Below are 20,342 nucleotides of genomic sequence, written 5' to 3'. Positions count from 1 at the left end.
AGGAGAGCTGGCAACCTGCTGACTGGGTTTGACGGACATCACCCCATTGCCAGGCAATCGTCTGTGACTTTGTACATGTGAGTGTCACACCACACTTTAGAAATGAAACACGGTGTTAACATGCTCTCCAATTCAGGCTACACGTGTCTAATCCAAATTAGGCCTTAACTGGGATATGCCACAGGGTATACGTACTATCATAATGGGATTATCTGACTATTCCGTGTAGAACTACAGTATTGATTTGCACACCCGCTGTGTCTCAGTCTGAAGATTTTTCAGCTGCCTACCTTATTGCTGTAACGTTTGCCTTTATCTAAATGAATTTTGTTTTGAATAGTGTAGGAGACCTCATTGAACTGGATGAACTTTGTGAATATAGTAGATAAAATAGTAATTAATAAAAAAAAACAACTGTTCAAATTATTTTCAGGCTGTGCAGCATAGGAGGCAGAAAAACACATTCTCAAATATCGGTGACACACCGGGCACGGCTTTTTACATAAACTGCAGTTCTACTGACAGAATGTGATCTTTAGTTTTCTACCCAGGAAAGACGAACAAGCAAATTTAAATTTCTGCATATTTTGCAAAGAGTTCACATTTCTGCCTCTCATAATCTATGCTTTTTATGTTATTCTGCCAGTACTGGAATTGCATTATGTGAAGTCGTTTAAAAATGCTCAGACTTCACTGCAGCCTGATCAATAATAAAAACTTGTCATTTGCTGACTTGCTGCAATGAGGATTAATACAATATTAACCTCACGTCCACATTTGGATTGCTGCTATAATTACAGTGGGGAAGAATGATGCATAACCTTGCTTCTGAAGCAAAACTGTTGACAGCTGCTTTGAAAAAGTCAGCGAAACAATTCCTAAAGCATGAAGAAGGGTCTGTAAAAAGGACAGGGGTGTAATTTGTGTCCATATGTCATGATCTCAAGCTTGCCTGCATCCATCCTTGATCAATTCAAAGTAATGGATCCTTTATTCTTGGGCAGTCCAAGTCAGGATCACAGACTCAGAGCTCATCCCAGAAACCCTGGAGGCAGGGCTTGGAATTAACCTAGGACTGAGCGACAGGGTGTCTTCTCGTTCATTTCTTTCCAATATAGACATACCAGTTAGTCTTACACACACGTGGTTTGCTTTGGGATTAATCATTTCCACAGTTTAATCTATTTTTAGGAACCTTATTTTCCTGAAGGGAAACTGTGATGCGGAGATGGGCTCAGACATGGCTTTTCTAAAAAGCATAATTTGACTTATTCTAGGAAAGAAAGAAAGAAAGAAAGAAAGAAAGAAAGAAAGAAAGAAAGAAAGAAAGAAAGAAAGAAAGAAAGAAAGAAAGAAAGAAAGAAAGAAAGAAAGAAATTGAAACTGAAAACCAAACCACACTTCCACCAAGGCAAAAACAAAATCCAGAAATCGAAGTGACAAAAAAAAATAAATTGTCAAAACATTGTAAGACTAAAAGTATGAAAAAGAAAGCATAGCACCAAGTCTTTTAGGTAAGTGTCCTCAAACTTTGACGAACACATGGCCACCAATGCTGACATCCAAACCTATCCCATTGACAATGTCTCGCAGCCTCCTTGACCAGACCTTCAGCAAATGGGAGCCAAGTCTTGGGAATCGCAAAATGGTAATGTCCACAACAAAATGAAAATGGCATCAGAAAGGCAAAATAAAATAACCTTTTTGCATAAAACTAAAGAAGTATACCCCTCAAAGAAACATAAAGATCAGAAAAAGCACTAAAGGAAGGCTAAGAAAAATGAAACAAAACAGAATCTTAAAGGATCAGTTTGGTATTTTTTGAGTCAGAGGTGTTTCTTCACAAATCTTATATACACAGTATGCATTTGTCACATGAAATTGTGTTGTAACGTCCAGCATGTTTCAGAAATCTTGGTGCTTTGGAATAAGCAGGGCAGGAAGCATCACTGGGATAAAAAAGCCTTAAAACTTACTAAAGACGTCCACTTTTTAAGCGAAGATCATCGTCAAGTATTGATCCGTGTCTTGAGATTACACACACATTGTAAAATAAACTATACATGTCATTTTTGAACAAAAAAACACCAGTTTTATGAGTTTCAGCTGTTAAAAATAAAAAAAACAGTTGTGTGTGATACCTCAACACTTCTAGTCTTTCACCTCTCAAACAACAAAATTACAATAAACTGTTCGTGCCACGTGGTTGGGTTTGTGATGTACTTGAATATTTATTTGAGAACTCACACAAGCAACTAGTAAATAGTACCAGGAATACGTGATAAAATGATTATTTCCAGATCTCTTTTGTTGTCACAAATGTGTCGGAAACATGGAAGGCATGCTTTCTTTTATCAAAACTCAAAGAGGACGTATTCAGTAAGTTTTAGGCTTTCATTTTGCCTTGAGCCCCACTGCCTCCACTGTAGAGAAGCAGTACAGAGAAGATATTTTTTTTAATTAATAGAAAACGTTTAACTTTAGCACACAATTTTGCATGGCACATGCACATAAACCCTGTTTGTGAAGCAATAACGTTGACGTGAAAAATGGAAAACTTATTCTTTAATATCAAGATCCAAAAACGTACAACTCCAGTAAAAATAGAACCATGAACGCTGTGTGACCATACTGTGGTCTCATACTGTACATGCTTCGGTGGGACAGGACAGAGTCCTCTCTGATCATCTTGACAATATAAAGTGAGGGGCTTTATTATTTTTTAAATGTGCTGCACATTGAGGAGTTCCCTGAAAACAGTGTGAATTTATGGTAATTGGGTGAGAACTTATATCTAATACTTATGTTTTCCTGTTACAGAAAACAGACAAAAATACGTTTTTTTTATTTTTTTATTTTTAATTAGATCTCCCTTCACCCACTAAAAAAATCAAGCAATAGCATGGCTACAGATTAATCCAATATGCTGGTAAAGCCAATGATGCAATAAGCAAAGGCTTCAGAACTCCCAAGATTTCACTCAGCACCAACAATCAGAAGTGGTGATGAGGGACTCCATTAAAAAATGAATATAAAACGATGCATGGAGTCAGCTTGGAACAGTGTGAAGTAACTGAAAACAGACTAGATAAAAGCTGGGAGGTCCAAAGAACCTCACGGAAGAAAATGAGACAGATGCAGATAGCAAAAAAGTCAGTTGATCACGTAGGCATTTATCCTTTGGTAGGGACACCTACTGCAGTCAATCTAAGAAGACTCAATGACCAACTGGAAGACGACGACACAAATCATACTACCAAAGGGACACATTAGTGCCTTAAAAACAAAAAAGGGGCCTTGTTGAAGTTCTAAAATCTTAATTCAAAGGCTGCAGTCTAACTTTATTTGACAGTTTTACTGGGTAGTGAAGTAAGTACGTCTACCATCCTGGTATCAGTCAGACACTACATACAGGTACAGTATGTCAGTTGTGGTCTCAAGAGGATGCTATTGAGCTAAATTCAAACATTGTCTCCTAGACAAAAAAATGAAAAAGAAAAATATATTTCTATATTGGATGAGTAAATATATATGTCTGGTACCCCCGCATCGATCAAATACCACATACATCGCACATGTTAGTTTATTAATGCTTGGTGTGCATTGTTCATGTTGCATTTGGCCTCAAGGTACGTATTCACATACAGCAGTCACCATACAAGTAAATACATCATACACATGTGTGCACTGAAGTGAACGTCAGTGTAGAAACATTCATTTGCATCAACTCAAGCTGGCTGTTCCTGGGAATGAGTGCAGCTCACAACCGTCAGTCTTTACTCGGTAGTAATCACACCACAACAATATATTCTGGAAGGACTATTAGTTTTTGCAAGAAAACACCTCAATTACTTTGGGTCCATGTCCCCTGGCCTGGACAATTCCTAGAAGTTAGCTGACGTGTCTGCAACATGTGACTCTAGAGGCTGCACACTTTATGCCTTGTCTAGTTACTGTTCATCAATGGTGTCCATCAAGCTTCAGGGAGATAGAAGAGCTAAGCAATAAAGAACAAAAATGACATGAAGTATAACGTTGGATATGAGCCTTCTCCCAAATGAATCAGAGGTCAAGTGGCGGTTCTACCAGCGAATGAAAAGGGAGAGCACTTTTTTCCTATTTCATTTACTTCTCCTTCCACCCACTTGTAAAATTCCTCAAACTAGTAAAGTGTTAAACTGACAGAGCCCAACTAAAATCTGGCCATTATAATCCCATTTAGAACTGGTGACAGTAAATCCAGCCATCATAAATCCCCGTTAGCACTGGTGACAGTTCATTGACTCAATAACTAAAGTAAAGAGTAACAGGGTGTGTAACATTTCACTCCCATCAAGCAGTGCGACGAGCTAATGGATTAATCAATTTAAGTGGGTTGCTAATTTTTGGAGCCCATTCAGTTCATGCTAAGAGTTACACATATTCGGGATGGTGAAGCAGTTTAATGGGACACATGAAGGGTTGGGACCACTGACTGAACTTCTTACTGCCATGCCTTTTTTGTCACTTCAGAGACTGGCCATCTACCACACACAACATGCCTTTTACCAAAAATACAAATACCCAAGTATATCATCACAAAAATCAATTTATAAAAGAGAGCAAGAGAGACAGAGAAAGAAGAAGAGGACCCAGGGGGCTAACTCGCGTAAGCAGATCTAATGCATATCAATGGCAGCCCCTCACAAGAGTGGTACGGTCATTAGACTCCTCTCAACATGTCATTGCATTTTCGCATACCTGTGCAATACACAAGGACAGCAATGTTCTCCAATGCCTCGACCAAGTGGGTCTGACATGGGAAACAGCTGGGACTTCTGCTGAGTCAGATGTGTGGTCACATAATTAGCTTACTGCAATCCACGAGTTTCCTATCAGGCTCTGCGTTGCGGTGACCAGCTGAGGCCCAGAATGATGTGATAGTCAATAATTGCTGACCTCTTGAACCTGCTGGTGTGTCAGCGTTTAGTGTTTAAAGTGGAAATGCTGGCATACCAGACCTTTTATCAGAAGCCTTTAAGTGATGTGTGCCATTTTATTTCTGCTTTACAGAATTATGAAAGATCTAGACTCCCTAAATAGTTACTAATGCTTGCATTTGCAACTGCCGAATTGATGACGGCAAATCACAGATTAGCACATCTACTGGTACCTCTGCCATATCCTTAACAGTACTGAATCCTCTAGCAAGCCATACTTGACACCGGACCACTGCAATTCAGCTAGAAAAAAATTTTGCAGGCCTCTCTTTATGTTCTTCAACTGACTGTTCAAGAAAACTGTTAAAATGAGTGATGTGCAATGAAGCAGAGACAAATTATGGCAAATTGATTTTACTTCTAAATTGGCAGACCAGAGATGAGGAAAAAAGCTAAATATCCTTCAAGAAGGCATTGGTCAGGTCTCATGAGGTACCACCATGGCTCAGAAAACATCCTCCAAGAGGACAAACAGCACCTGTGCCTTCAGAATGAGACACACTCCCAGTTCTGTTAGCTTGTGGATTATTTTCTAATCATACTGTTCACTGCATTTGGGCTCAGCATGCTTGCCAGGTTTGGAGCAAGCCCTGCTGTAAAAGGTACAACATACAAAGCTGATGAACTGATCCTGTGTTCTGACAGCAGTCTTCATACACCTCAACCTCTCTGGCTCTTTGTGTACCTGCAGAATTCCTCCTACGGCTTTCCTCGGTACGCTCAGGTGTCTCAATCTCTCCGATGCAGTACTTCCTCTGTTCATCATACTTTGCAAAGCCTGCTTGTCAGACTCTGTCATTATGAGGCACCTTGCTTGCTTTACTGTCTTCTTTTTGACAACCATGAGTTGTATTTTTGCAAATTTTTCCCATCTTCGAGGATTGGAGTTGCACATCATTAGTATTTAGCAACCTAACAGCAGTCAATAAGTTTTTTGTTTTGTTGTTGTTGAAATGTTCTATTTAATTGTCAGAATTAGTAACTGATTCAATCCCTACACTATTGAGTCATCGTCTCTACAAGTGAGCAACCAAATTGAAACTGACCAATCAGACCGAAGTCAAACTGACCAATCAGATTGTGCAGAAGGCCTGGATACACACACAGACACACACACACAGACATTAGCATTTTATCATATAGTAGATATAATATAACAGAGCAAGATGCAGAAGACAGGAAGATATGGAAAATGATGATTCGCTGTGGCAACCCCTAAAAGGAGCAGCCGAAAGAATAATGTAATATAATCTCTCTATTATAAAAAAAAATCTTGGAAGGAGACGTGATTTTCTCGGAGAGACACTTATATGTCCCGCGAGATGAGTTCATGCTTTGGGCTGGAAATAAAAGACAAAGAGTAGATGACAAAGTAGAACGTCATAAAGAATTAAAAATTTTTGGCGTGATTCACAGGAATCATGGGGTAGAGGGTCCTTTCATCGGATTGGCTGGCCCAGCGCTGTTTCAGCTGTGGAATGGCCAACTGGGGGAGGCAGCTTGATGAATGAGGTCTCCAGGACTCATATCATGTGATATCATCTACTGTTAAATTCTGCTCCGAACTTGTAATATTTTTATTTTTATACTGTATTGAGGATTTGTTCTGTTCTGTGTATTGTATTGTATTGACCCCCTTCTTTTTTGACACCCACTGCACGCCCAACCTACCTGGACAGGGGTCTCTCTTTGAACTGCCTTTCCCAAGGTTTCTTCCATTTTTTCCCTACAAGGGTTTTTTTGGGAGTTTTTCCTTGTCTTCTTAGAGAGTCAAGGCTGGGGGGCTGTCAAGAGGCAGGGCTTGTTAAAGCCCATTGCGGCCCTTCTTGTTTATTTTTGGGCTATACAAAAATAAATTGTATTGTATTGTATTGTATCTCTTTAAATTGTATATCCGGTAAACCAAACCTGGGGGTGGGTGAGCAAAGCGAGAAGGGGGCAAAGCCCCCTAATATAATATAATATAATATAATATAATATAATATAATATAATATAATATAATATAATATAATATAATATAATATAATATAGGTCCAATGCATGTTTGAGAATGTTATGTTTTATTGTAATATAGATCCTGAGGTGCATTAAAACCCTGTCCAGGGCTACTTCTTGCCTTGTGCCTGATGCTTCCAGGACTAGCTCTAGCTCTCCTCTGTCCTAAATCAGATTATGCAAGTCCAAGAATATATTATATATTTTATTATATTACAGTATATTATATTATAATAAAGGGGAGTACAATGGTACAGTATAATGGCTAAAGTTGCTTTCCCCACACATCCACTGTCCCTAATACATAATGAAGAGGGTTTTGGCCATTCCAAATGGCAATTTGCAAGTCTGAGCATGAGGTGTATGTGTGTGTGTGTGTGTGTGTGTGTGTGTGTAAGTGAGTGGACCCTCTGATAGGCTGATGCCCCATCTGGGGCTGACTCCTGTTTTTTGCTCAATGCTGATGGGCTTTAATGACCATGAATTGGATCAGCGGGGTCTGAGAATGTAAGGTTACATTATAACATATCATGCAGTAATATAGCAGCATGGTGGATATCATTACTGCCTCAGATCTTCAGGCAGAGCTGTTCAAACCATTAGGTAACATAGGCGTCCACCAAGGGCATCGTCAACTAGAAGGCGCTGTTTATTAAAGTCAAGGGCAGCGCTTCCTGGATACCAAGGAGGACCAAAGCGCCAGTCCTCCTAATATTACCGACTGCACGTTATGGACAGCAGGGAGGCACCATTTTTTCGAAATCTAGAGGCGCGTGCTCCAGACATGAAGGAGGACCCCTTCCAACACCCCAGCCAAGGGCTCCATATGGGCTTAGAGCAGCACTGCCCTCAGGCACCAGGGCTCAAATCCAAGCCTGGTCACTATGTACTGTATGTGAAGTTAACTGACTTCTCTAGATTGGATGGTCTTGAATCTTATTTGTCGTTATTACCACAAAACTCCTTAATGCAGTGACAAAGTCCATCAAACTGCAAATGTGATCAAATTTAATCTAACAGCCAATGTTATTAAACTAAAATACCACACAACAAACTGTTAATCAGAAATGAAACCCAGTGCATAAAAAATGGTGGTTCAGAAAACTGAAATAACTACTAGATAACAAATCAGTGTTCGGTGCTTGGCTTATGAATTCTTGTCTAAAAGGAGAGACAAAAAGTTCAAAACATGAAAAACAACCAAGAACAAGTCAAGTCAATGGCAAGCAAAGAAAGCTACACTGCTGTTAAACATGCCAATGACGTCCAGCGTTTAGGCAGTGTGGCATTGCAGTTAAGGCTTTGGACTTCAAACCCTCAGGTTGTGGGTTCAGATCCTGCTACTGACACTGCGTGACCATCAACAACCTACTTTACCTGCCTGTGCTACAATTGGAAAAAAATGTAACCAATTGTATCTCAAATGTTGTAAGTCACCTTGGATAAAGGTGTCAGCCAAATAAATAAATAATAATTCATACCTACAAAGACAGTAGCCATTTATAGCCAGTCTTTCAAGAGCTAAATAAATGGTGAAGTGGGACTCACATTGAATAAGCACATCCCAAATAAAGTTTTATTATTCAGGGACTGTCATACCATGGAGAACTGTAAACTAGGCCATAAACTGCCATTAGCCAGACACCTCTGACAATGACAAAGAAGAGCAGCAACAACTATGTCTGAAATCTAAATTCTGGACTAAACAAATATTCTATAAAAATGATGCAAATATAACTAAATTCAATAAATAAGAAAGGAAAGGTAAAGGTATCATCTGCAGAGGCTGCACAAAGCATAAAAGTGGCCCTCAAAAAGTATGGAGATGAGGCACCAGGAATATGAAAACGACAAGTGCAACAAAAGCACACGTGGGCTGCAGAAACATTTTGCAATGCAGGATGAACCCCAGGAGTCCGGTCAGGCCCTGAACCAGATGTGAAGAAAACAAAGATATTAACAATAATAAATATTACTAAAGAGAAATTAGAACAGGGCACTGAGTTATGAAATGGTCTGGCCTCATCTCTCAAACCAAAAAGAGACAATGAGAATGAGACGCGTGAATGAACTGAAGGCAGGCATTTTCATTTTGTACATTAAAACAATGGAGGCAATCACAAAGAACAACACAACAAACCCTAGGGAGCAGCTGACCTACTTTCCCCACACACTCCCCTATTTCAAATTCTCTCAATAAAAATTCACTTCTCCTCTTCACTCGCCGACAGTTTCTGACCGCCCTGCCAGACAGCCATTGTTCCAGTGTCTAAGTGTAAGTCTGGGGTTGCCGTTTTCCCAGGTCTTCCCAGGTTCCAGAGTCACTTATGGGATTAGGGTACCCTTACTAATTACTGGGCCTTTACAAGGCCATTTTTAGTGTCTGTGTGTTTATAATGGAAGAAGGCAGGGCAGCTGAACTCCTTCCTGGTGTCACTTCTGAGGTTAGGATATCCTTTGTAAATACAGGGCTTGCCAGACAGTAACTGTTACTGTGTGTTATGCCGATTTCACATTACCTGACTTCTAGTCGTGGGGTATGTCGGATTTACTGACCACAGTCACTGATTTTCTTTGCTGGATTGTGTTAGTTTGCACAACTGAAAATCGCTGCCTATGTCTAATTTACCAACTGAGTGTCTATTTTCCAACACAGTGGAACTTGCCACTTTTTGTGATGGCCAATAACGTGCTGCCTGATGGAGCCAGTGCTGTATAAAGGGTTAACAGGCACGGTGAGTTCAGCAGAAGCCTTAGCCCTTTCATTTCTTTTTCCATTTTGTCATGGTACATAAAATGCAAGATATCAGGCAGACAAGCCTTTCTTTTGTTTGAGTGGTCCATACTTCTGGGTGAGTGCTCACTGGTTATCAGCTCTCATCCACCACAAAGCTCATTCCTTTGACTAAATACCAAATCAAACCTGTTTGATTTTACTGGAGTGAGTTGTGGACAGCTGGAGTGAGTTGTTGGGTACATCAGCCTAGATGACTGACCTTCATGGGGGTGTGCTGCTGACTGACTCCTACTCGCTAAGATTATATAAATGAAGGCTATGCCTGAAAATCTTTGGAAAAGTTGATAACAGTGACATAGCCTTTAGCTGTGGTGACAAGCCTGGAGTCAATTCTGTGTTTGGACTGGCAGTATAATTTAGCGGTCCTCTCCACCAAAGCCAATTGCTTTGGTTTACATAGTTCTAGTGGGTGTTGGCCATCTGATCTCTGTAGACTCACTTCTGAGGTAAAAGCAACAGCCATCCCTGCCAAACAGCCCCTGCTACTATCAGTTCATTCTAATAAAGTGGTAGCCATTTGAACTATTTCCTAGAGTCACATCTGGGACAAGGAGAGCCATATAAAGTACCAACCTGCCTGGTAGAAAGCCACTGGTACCATCTGATGATTCTGGATTGAGATATAGCTATTTCAAGGCCTGGCCCCGAGCAGGATGACCCCATACAGTAAAAACCTTTCCTGTCAACAACTTCTATTATCATTTGTTAAATATGGCAGGGAAGGTGACCCCTTATACCCTACTGAATCGTTGATGAATCTGGGGTGTCGCTAATAAGCACTTTATCTTTATTTAAAAAAGTCGATTAGTGTTGGTAGGAGAGGTGGCCATCTGAATGCCTCCCCAGAGTCTTTTCTTAAACCAGGGTATTCCTAAAAATTATTTGACCTTCATGTCAGAAATCCTTTGATATTGTCTGTTAATTCTAGTAGGTAGGGTAGTCATCTGAGTTCCTCTCCTAGATATCTTCTGCAATCAGGATGGAGCTAGCAACCATAAGCCCTACTATTCACTGTATTTAAAGGGAGACTATAGAAGGACCCACAGGTGATGATGTGTATCAGAGGAAAAAACAAGCCATGAGGTCAAAGGAACTGCTTGCAGAACTTAGAGTTAGAATTATGTTGTAGTGCAGATCTGGGGAAGGCTACAAAAAATTCTTGCAGCGTTGAAGGTTCCCAAGAGCCCAGTGGCCTCCATAATTCTTAAATGGAATAAGTTTGGAAAAATCCTGACTCTACTTAGCACTGGCCAAACTGAATAATCGCGGAACAAAGGCCTTGGTAACAGACGTGATCAGGAATCTGATGGTCACTCTGGCTAAGATGAAGAGAACCTGTGTTGAGATGGGAGAAACTACAAGAAGGACAAGCACCAATGAAATACACCAGTGATCTGGGCTTTATGGAAGAGTGGTCAGACAACACAAGAAAGCCCACCTGGAGTTTGCATAAAGCCACCTAAACGACTCTTAGGCTATGAAAAACAGGATTCTCTAGTCTGATGAAACCAAGATGGAATTGTCTGGCCATTTGGTCTGATGAAACCAAGATGGAATTGTTTGGCCATAATTCTAAGTGTCATGTCTAGAGGAAACCAGGCATTGCTCATCACTTGCTCAATGCCATTCCAAAAATGAAGCATGGCGGTGATAGCATCATATTGTATAGTTGGATGCAGAGGAGTCTAGTTAGGGTTGTGGCAAAGCTAAACGGAGCAGAGTATAGAGATATCCTAAATGAAAACCTGCCTCCGAGCGCTCTGGACCTCAGACAGGGCTGAAGGTTTACCTTCTACCAGGAAAATGACCCTAAGCACAAAGCAAAGACAACACAGGAGTGGCTTAACAACAACTCTGGGAATGTCCTTGAGTGACTCAACTAGACTTGAACACAATCGAACATCTCTGGAGAGACCTTAAAATAGCTGTCCAGTGACTGTCTCCATCCAACCTGACAAAGCCTGAGAAAATCCACAGGGAAGACGGACATGGAAAATCCCCAAATTCAGGTGTACAAAGCTTGTTGTGCCATAACGAAAAAGACTCCAGGCTGGAATTGCTGCCAAAGGGGCTTCAACAAAGTCCTGAGTAAAAGGCCCAAACACTTGTGTCAATATGATATCTTGAGATTTTTTAATACGTTTGCAGGAATACCTAAAATTCTGTTTTCATTTTGTCATTCTAGGGTATTGAATGTTGTTTGAGGGGGACTGCAACATAACATAATGTGAAAAAAGTGATGGGTTCTAAATACTTTTCAAATAGATAGACAGACAGACAGATAGATAGATATACTCAAGTCTAATCAGTAACATAAAAAATAATAACACTATTATACCCATGATCTAGATGAACGTATTAAAATAGCTCCTGTAACACTTTACTATTCAGACCAGTTATGGGAGCCTGGTCAGTTGCAGATACGTATGATCTGATGCTTTGACTCCTGATTAGTCACCTTTTCAGCATTGTTTCACTCCATTTCTTTTTAACGTGATTTTGCTGACTGATGAACAATACAGTTTCCTGATGGATGAGGAAGCCTACTGGCCAAGCTCACGATCAGTACAGGGGTACAACACAACCCAAGCAGAGTTCTGCTCACAGGTTGGCGATGGCAGCTTTGTCCTGTAGAGGAGCGATCTGATGATCTGACAGTCGTCATCTTTAGAGGTGAGCTGTCACGCCTACTAAAACTTTCCCGATTTATGGCACTCGAATCTTTAGATAATTGGAGCCTGATTGTTAGGACTCTACTTATCTCCTACCCATGAGTGTAAAATAGCAGTGGACGCGTGCCATAAATCTCACATTGCGCATTACAGGTGCACTCTTCCATCGTGATGAATTGTTACAAGGAGAAATGTATTGATATCTCTATCAGCCTCAGGACACAACGTTTTCAGCCTGTTTAAAAATCACACCGTCACCACAGCACATAATGCAAGCAGGATAGAATACAGCACTGCCCGACACCATAAATCAGAGCTCCCCATTAGAAGAACTCCGCTCTCTCTGCTACCTGCAGATGGTTTATTTACTTATTTTGACTGTTTAACCTTCATAAGAGGAGCTGTCAGTCGGTATTTGTGAATCTTTCCCCCCGATAATCGCATCTCCTTCTCTAAGCTTTATATTTTTTGCTGTCAAGTAACACCTGTTTATCTGCTGCAACAGAGGAAGCAAAATTAATAACAGAGGCAAAGCTGCAGCAGAGAAATTTGCATTCATCCTCGCAGAAGGCGTCTGTAATCTGGAACAAATACGTTTTCCTTTCTGCTTCATTTCAACCGTTTGCAGTACTAACGCCCCTGTCTTGCAATCAGCCAGATACATGTTCATCTAACACAATCCCTTCCAGCGAGGTGGCACAGACACTTGGCATTGGACACTTGGAGCTTCCCGATCAATTCACATTAAGCAGAAATGAGAATACATGTGTCAATGATTGTCTCGGGCGCTATCTGCTCTACAGAGTGGCCTCACATAGAGTCAGGGGCCCAAGACGACATGAGGAGAGAGAAAGTCCTCTCTGATGCTGTTTATCATTCTCAATAAATCCTTCTGGACCTGAATTTCCATTATTGTACTTGGGTACCAGGAGGAAAAAAAAAAAAAAGAGCTGAATCGGGAAGAACCGCAAGAATAATCACTCTCTATAAATCTTACCTCCTCGCCTGTCAGGTAATATGCTGAAAGCAGCCCACCAACATAACGAATGTTCACTTCAAAAAGGGAGGCTTCTCCATTCTGTTAAAAAAAAGATAATAACAATAAATAAGTAAAGGGGAAAAAAAGAAAGAAAGCAAGAAATATACACAGATATATACTGTCCTGAATTGTTACGGCTGTCTAAAACGTGTTTACTTAAAAGCTGTAGAGATTTATGTTACAATCTAAAAATAATGCTTGTGGATGGAGTTTTAAAAGCTTTTTAATACAAGTGGACAGTTACAAAAGGCTTCCTTGATACAGGCGGATAGTTATGAAAGGCACTATATGATAGATAGACAGACAGACAGATAGATATGAAAGGCACTATATAATAGATAGATAGATAGATAGATAGATAGATAGATAGATAGATATGAAAGGCACTATATAACAGATAGATAGATAGATAGATAGATAGATAGATAGATAGATAGATAGATAGATAGATAGATAGATAGATAGATATGAAAGGCACTATATGATAGATAGATAGATAGATAGATAGATAGATAGATAGATAGATAGATAGATAGATAGATAGATAGATAGATAGATATTCTTTATTAAACAAAAGGCCAGCAAAAAAAGTTATACATCAAATTAAACATAAGGAAAAATGGAAAAATCATCAAAAGACAAAGTAAAGTTAACATCCTTCAAAAACAACTGATTTCTGAAGGGAAAGGCCGAATCATCAGTCCATAATGAATTTCCCATTATCGCCAGGGCACGACATTTCAACATGCCACATGCATTTAAAACTATTAATGTAATCAATACATTCATAATATGTAGCCTATTTTAATATGCTGTTAATTAAAACCACAACTATCCGTAAACATCAGTAGTTAATATATTCTTATCTAATAACTAACTAATTTAGTCTTCCCTAGCAACAAATTCACAATTGGACAATTAGTATTCTTCACTTCTTCATTTTTTTCAGAGAAATCACCATTTCCAAAATAAACATATTCCCTGAAAACTCAAAGTCAAACTTAAAAAAAGGGATCTAAGAACTCAAATAGTGGTTTTAATCTGTAACAATGTGGAAATTTTTTTTTTAAAGTTTCCTTTGGTCAACATAAAGGAAAAAGTTGAGTCCACCAAAATCCATGACAGACTGCAAATAATTTGAAGCAATGGCCCCATTGTAAATCCCCACCTCTCTTCTCTATTGATGGTTTATACAATGTCCTCCAAGCAGGCGCAGCTGTGGTAACTTATGTAGGAATTTTTGATTGATTAATTATTAATAAGACTTCCACCCAGGAGGACACCATAATAATGTGGGATTTGAAAAAGAAAATTTTAACTTGGTTAATTAATTATTAGTTTTGCCTTTGGCAATATAGGTAATTAATTCAATAATTCAGCAAGACTCCTACTTTATTTACATTGCTTTTCTCTGTTGTTTGAGGGTGTCTCTGGCCTTTGGACTCATATCAAGCAAGGTAAGTGAGGCACACCGCTTTAAGTAACAGAATAATACAATTTATTGATAAACACAAGAATTATAGAAATATCCATCCATCCATCCATTTTCCAACCCGCTGAATCCGAACACAGGGTCACGGGGGTCTGCTGGAGCCAATCCCAGCCAACACAGGGCACAAGGCAAGAACCAATCCCAGGCAGGGTGCCAACCCACCGCAGAATATAGAAATATGATAGCTGCAAATATATGTTGACATATAAGACTGGACACAGACAGACTAGACAGACAAACATATAACATATAGGCTGGCTATTTCTTGGTATTTAGAATTCTACTTTATCTTAGCACAGATGAATAATTTACAATACCCAGTGTTTATGGATAATGTCAGATGACATAGCTTGTTTGCTGTGAATTGACCTTTTTACCAGATGTAAGGATAATATGAGACCATCAGTCAGAAGATTGGAACTCAGCCAAATGTGGACCTTACAACATGACAATGACCCTTAATATTCCAGTAAATCCTCCAATGATGACTGAATAACTGAAGAGAAAGACACAGAAGGTTCTGGAATGGCCAAGTCAAAGTCTGGATCTGCATTCCATCGAGATGTGGTGGGGGATGTGAATTAGGTTCTATAGGCAGATCACCCCTCAAACATCTCTCAGCAGAATTCTGCATGGTGGAGTGGGAAGAAGTTTCTCTGACTCTTAGAGACTACAACACACGAAAATGTTTGAGGGCAGCCACTCATATAATTGAAACAGACTGCTGAATGTGAAGGTTTTGGTTCAAAATTGACATGGTCTTGACAGACTTCAATCCAAAAAAGAACAACACAGACAGGCAAACATGGCGGTTTTAAAATCAAACAGGGCAAGTGATGTCATTGGGGCCAGAACCAGAAGTGATGACATCGAGTCCAGGTGAAATTTCCCGTGGTTGGTCTGCCGATGGAAAAGATGAAGGATCAGTACATTGGTCTTGAATGGAGTTATCCCTTTTTGAGCCCTTCAGTTGCCTCCCATGCGCACGTGTGTGAGAACAATTAATAGGAAATGCCTATTTAAGGGGAGCAATACCAGAGTCACAGGTGGACTTACTTATTAGTCCACAGACGGAAATGGCATATTTGTTAATTTTGTTTTTTTTTTCTGATTACGTGGCCAATATCTAAAGGTACTGTTTAAATGAAGATCAACCCTTGACATGTCCACATATTGTTAAAAATATTATAAGCAGATGGACAGAATGCTGTAGCTCTTTCTTTTCATTTCTAAACAGGTGCTCCACGTTTGCCAGTCTTTGGTGTTAACTCACATTCATTATCAGCCCCTTTGCTGTGCCTCTGATCTTCTTCTATTTTGCTTATTTTTGACAGAGTTTTCTGTGTAAGGGAAAGGCACCATATGAAGTAAAGGCTGACCGCATGAAACCCTGCAATTTCATGAGTGGAAAGAAACTTTTTCCTTTTTCATTGCGGGCGCATCTGAAAACAATTTGCCGTGTGTCAGGAGGTCGCAGAGCAGGCTTTAGACAAGATGTATGTCAATTCCATTTTGGCCTTTAAATTGACCCTGGAGGTTATAAGCTGCCATGCTTATTGATCGGGTCTTGTAGGACTATGCCATTTCATCTCATTTCATTTTTGTTTTGCTTTTACCCTTTCCTTCTCATATTCTATACATTTTCCAGCTTCTAGCTCCAGACACAGCACTTCTTCGACATCCACAATCTCTGCAAGCCACTGGTGAAATGAATGACACAGGTGTGGAGACTCATCTTCCAGGGTATGACACCCATACAAAGAAAAGGAGAGTGACCTGTGTGCTAAATAAAAATCAGGCTGCCAACACTACCAGCTCTCTTATAAAGCAGGGTGCCAATATGGAGGAGAACCTCTGCATGCTGTGAGATAATACCAGCCCTTGACTTAAAACTTCATTCATGTTCATTGAACATTTTCTCTGAAGTGTATCTCAAGGCCAGGCGCACAGCAAGTAACTGGTCGAGCACTTCACTGATAGGGGACGTACCACTCCTTAAAAATTCACACTCCTCAGATTCGGCCTGCAAACAGGTAAGAACAAGCAAAGACACAAATCAACATTCAGTTTGAGCTACCAAAACTGGTGCTGAGAAACATTTTGTGTCTTTGATCTTCCATGCATGGAAAATTGAGGCTTTATCCTTTTATAATGAGTTTCAGATATTAAAGCTCATATTTAAGTTCTGTAATGAGCATATGTAAAGCTGCAAATCGCTGCTGCTTTTCTGCTAAAGCTAATTAAAAATATGCGCCTCAGGCTACAGCTCCTAATCCAGGCTAGTGGAAAGCACCCGGCCTCTCCTGATGACCACAGCAGGTCATCAAAGGCCATCACAGTGAACACTAAAACTTGACTCATGGGATTCATGCAAAAGCAGACCACCACAAAGATCATCTGGAGGCTGCATGTCATCCCCTGTTCAGGTGGGTCACCTTCCAATCAATCACCTGGGAGTTGCTTATTTGAAATGATTTCACATTCTTGTAGGTTTCTACAGTTCAAAAACCTATGTAAGGTCAAATGACCCACTGTGTGCCCTGGAACGGGCTGGCATCCTGTCCATACCACCATTCTGTCTTACTCTTGCACTTGTTGAAACCAATCAGACAAAGGAAAAAAAAAAGGACTAAACAGAGCATAGAGGTCTCAAGTGGTACAAAATCGACAGACACAAACTGCAATTTAGAGACATCAATACCTTGCCACTTGAATACTGGAATTGAGGATTTAAAGGCCCTGCATTCTCAAGAAAGAAGTGAGATAAAAGAGGGATATCAGAGTAATTTCAAGAGAATTGAACATTGTGTTATACAAAAAAAGCACACGTTTGAGGTGATCAATGTTTGTAATTCTATTGATAAACCAACAAATGAACTTGAAGAGACCCGAATCGCAGTCAACTTTATTTATCATCGAGTTCATTCACTGGTTGGTGAACCTGACTAGTTGTTACCAACAATCTCCTGTAACAGATCTTTACTTTCGGCTTCATGTCCACATTTTAAACATTGCTTGTCCTTCAGGCCATATGTGCACGTGAAAAACATTTTCAAGAATGGAGATGAACAAGGGTCTAATTTGTTCAATCTGCACGAGTGAAAGAAAACAAGATCTGAGGAAATGAAAAGTAATCTAGGTTTCAGGTACAAACGCAGATGAGATGCCAAAATGAGAGACCACTGGTCACTAGTCAGCTCAACTATAGGAGGGTGGATATAGGCAGAGCTGGCAGACAAAGTTAAACAAGCGGACACACAAATATGACTATAATGGTTTGTTTTACTGACATCTGCACTTGGCCACAGAGTTATGAAGGAGCCACAGTTCAAGTGCTGAGGGTTAGTGTACAAACATACTTGGGCTCCTATACATCATCAGAGTGTACCACCCAGTTTCCTAAGGAGGGACTATTCTTGATGCAGCTTTCAGTTACTTGTAAATGCTGCCCCAAGAATTACTACAAGAACTACAAAGTACCAACACATAACACCAGTACTTAAGTCTTTACAGACCATCTTCTTACATAAAAAGTCTTAAATGGCCAAGGCCCTACTTACTTATCTGAACTAATTATTACTTAAAACCCAGAGCATGCACTAAAATCTCAAGATGCTGTCTTACTAAAGATTACAAGGATTAACAAGATAACAGTTGACCTTTTAGTTACAGGGCCTCAAGTCTGTGGAATGATCTGCCTGATAATACAAGATAATACTTTGGTCTCAGCTTTTAAATTCACACTGCAGAGTCGCTAATTTAGTCCAGCATACCCTGATTGGAGCTGCTTATTAGCTGCACATATTGTATCTTTTTTTGTTAGTCATAGATAGATAGATAGATAGATAGATAGATAGATAGATAGATAGATAGATAGATAGATAGATAGATAGATAGATAGATAGATAGATAGATAGATAGATAGATAGATAGATAGATAGATAGATAGTGAAATAATACAACTGTACAACAATTGAATACAATATTTACAAATTGTTACTATCCCTACTTGTGACTGTACCCATTTATAAGGAGAAGGATGACATTCAGGATTGTGGAAACTATAGAGGAATAAAGCTGATGTCACACACAATAAAAATTTGGGAAAGGGTTATAGAGAGAAGGCTTTGGGACGAGACCACCACAGGGGAGGAGCAGTTTGCTTTTATGCCATGGACAGGAACAACTAATGCAGTCTTTGCATTCAGGGAGCTCATATAGGAGCACTGAGGAAAACTGAAAGGTCTGCATATGTTCTTTATTGATTTGGAGATGGCTTATGATAGAGTGCTGCGTGAAAACAACAACTGGAAGAAGGCATCAGGAGTATTATGTGATCAAAGAATTAAGGCGAAGGTTAAAGGTAAGGGTTTTAAGACTGGGTTAAGAACAGTAATGATTTAAGGAGCTAGGACATGAGCACTAAAGTGAGCCCAGGAGAAGAAGTTAGATGTGGCAGAAATGAGAATGTTGACATGGATGTGTGGAGATAAGGAGAGATACTGAATACATGGGAAAAAGTGATGGGAATGGAAATACGGGGAAGAAAAAGCATGGGAGGCCGAAGTGGAAGTGGGTGGATAAAGTAAAAAGTGTTCAAGAAAAAGGGTCTGACTGAGCAGGTGGTGCAGGACAGAGTTGTATGGAGAAGGTTGATCAGGCACATCGACCCCACATAGCAGTGGGCAAAGATGAAGAGGAAGAAGAACGTACGATCCCTCCTCTGTTCTATTTCTCTTCTTGGCATCCTGCAGTGGCCCATGGTGCCACTGTTCTACCCTAGGAAAAGACACCTGAGATACTGGGAGCCTTGGAATGAATGGATAGAAATATTCTGCTGTCAGATTAGATGGCCCAGCACAGACTGTGCCTACAGAATGCCCAGAAGGGGGTTGAGGAAGGTCACCAAGACTCTGACTTTGTCTGCTTTAGCTGTCCATGAACCCCCCCACAGGTTTATGTTCTTCAGGGATGCTGCTGGCTGGATGTTTTTGTTTTCACCTCAGTGCAGTCAAGTGGCTATTGCTCAACAATAAATGAATGGACAGATATTGCTGTTCTCCACTTATGTTAATCATTTTTAAACATACATTGTTTTCTTGTCTGTTTAAACAAATCAGTGTCTTTATGTGCACTAATTATGTAATTAGTAATTTGCAAAGTTTGCAAATGCATTCAGTGAAGAACGCAACACAAAAATAAATTGAATTGAATGGAAATTAATTGAATAAAGAGCTCCGACTTTGAGCTGGAGGTGGTGTCCCTTTAACCATGTTGAGATGTCACTGAGACATGCTGGGATTCTATCCAATGCTGTGTTGCCCTCAGGAGAGAACAATTGGTAGAGCGGAGTACCAAAGGCATAGC

The 20,342-nt window shown here is 39.9% G+C and overlaps 1 protein-coding gene across 1 annotated transcript in view; it reads right to left on the bottom strand.

Moving 5' to 3' along the window:
- LOC114664544 (mannosyl-oligosaccharide 1,2-alpha-mannosidase IA) overlaps positions 1–20,342 on the bottom strand; it is a 560,924-nt gene that overhangs the window by 161,637 nt on the left and 378,945 nt on the right. Inside the window, 1 exon segment of the mRNA XM_028818706.2 lies at positions 13,442–13,522. Coding sequence (XP_028674539.1) covers positions 13,442–13,522 — 81 coding nt within the window.

Source organism: Erpetoichthys calabaricus, chromosome 14 (assembly GCF_900747795.2).
Source record: "Erpetoichthys calabaricus chromosome 14, fErpCal1.3, whole genome shotgun sequence".
Lineage (NCBI taxonomy): Eukaryota > Metazoa > Chordata > Cladistia > Polypteriformes > Polypteridae > Erpetoichthys > Erpetoichthys calabaricus.
This window is presented reverse-complemented; position numbering and strand designations above follow the sequence as displayed.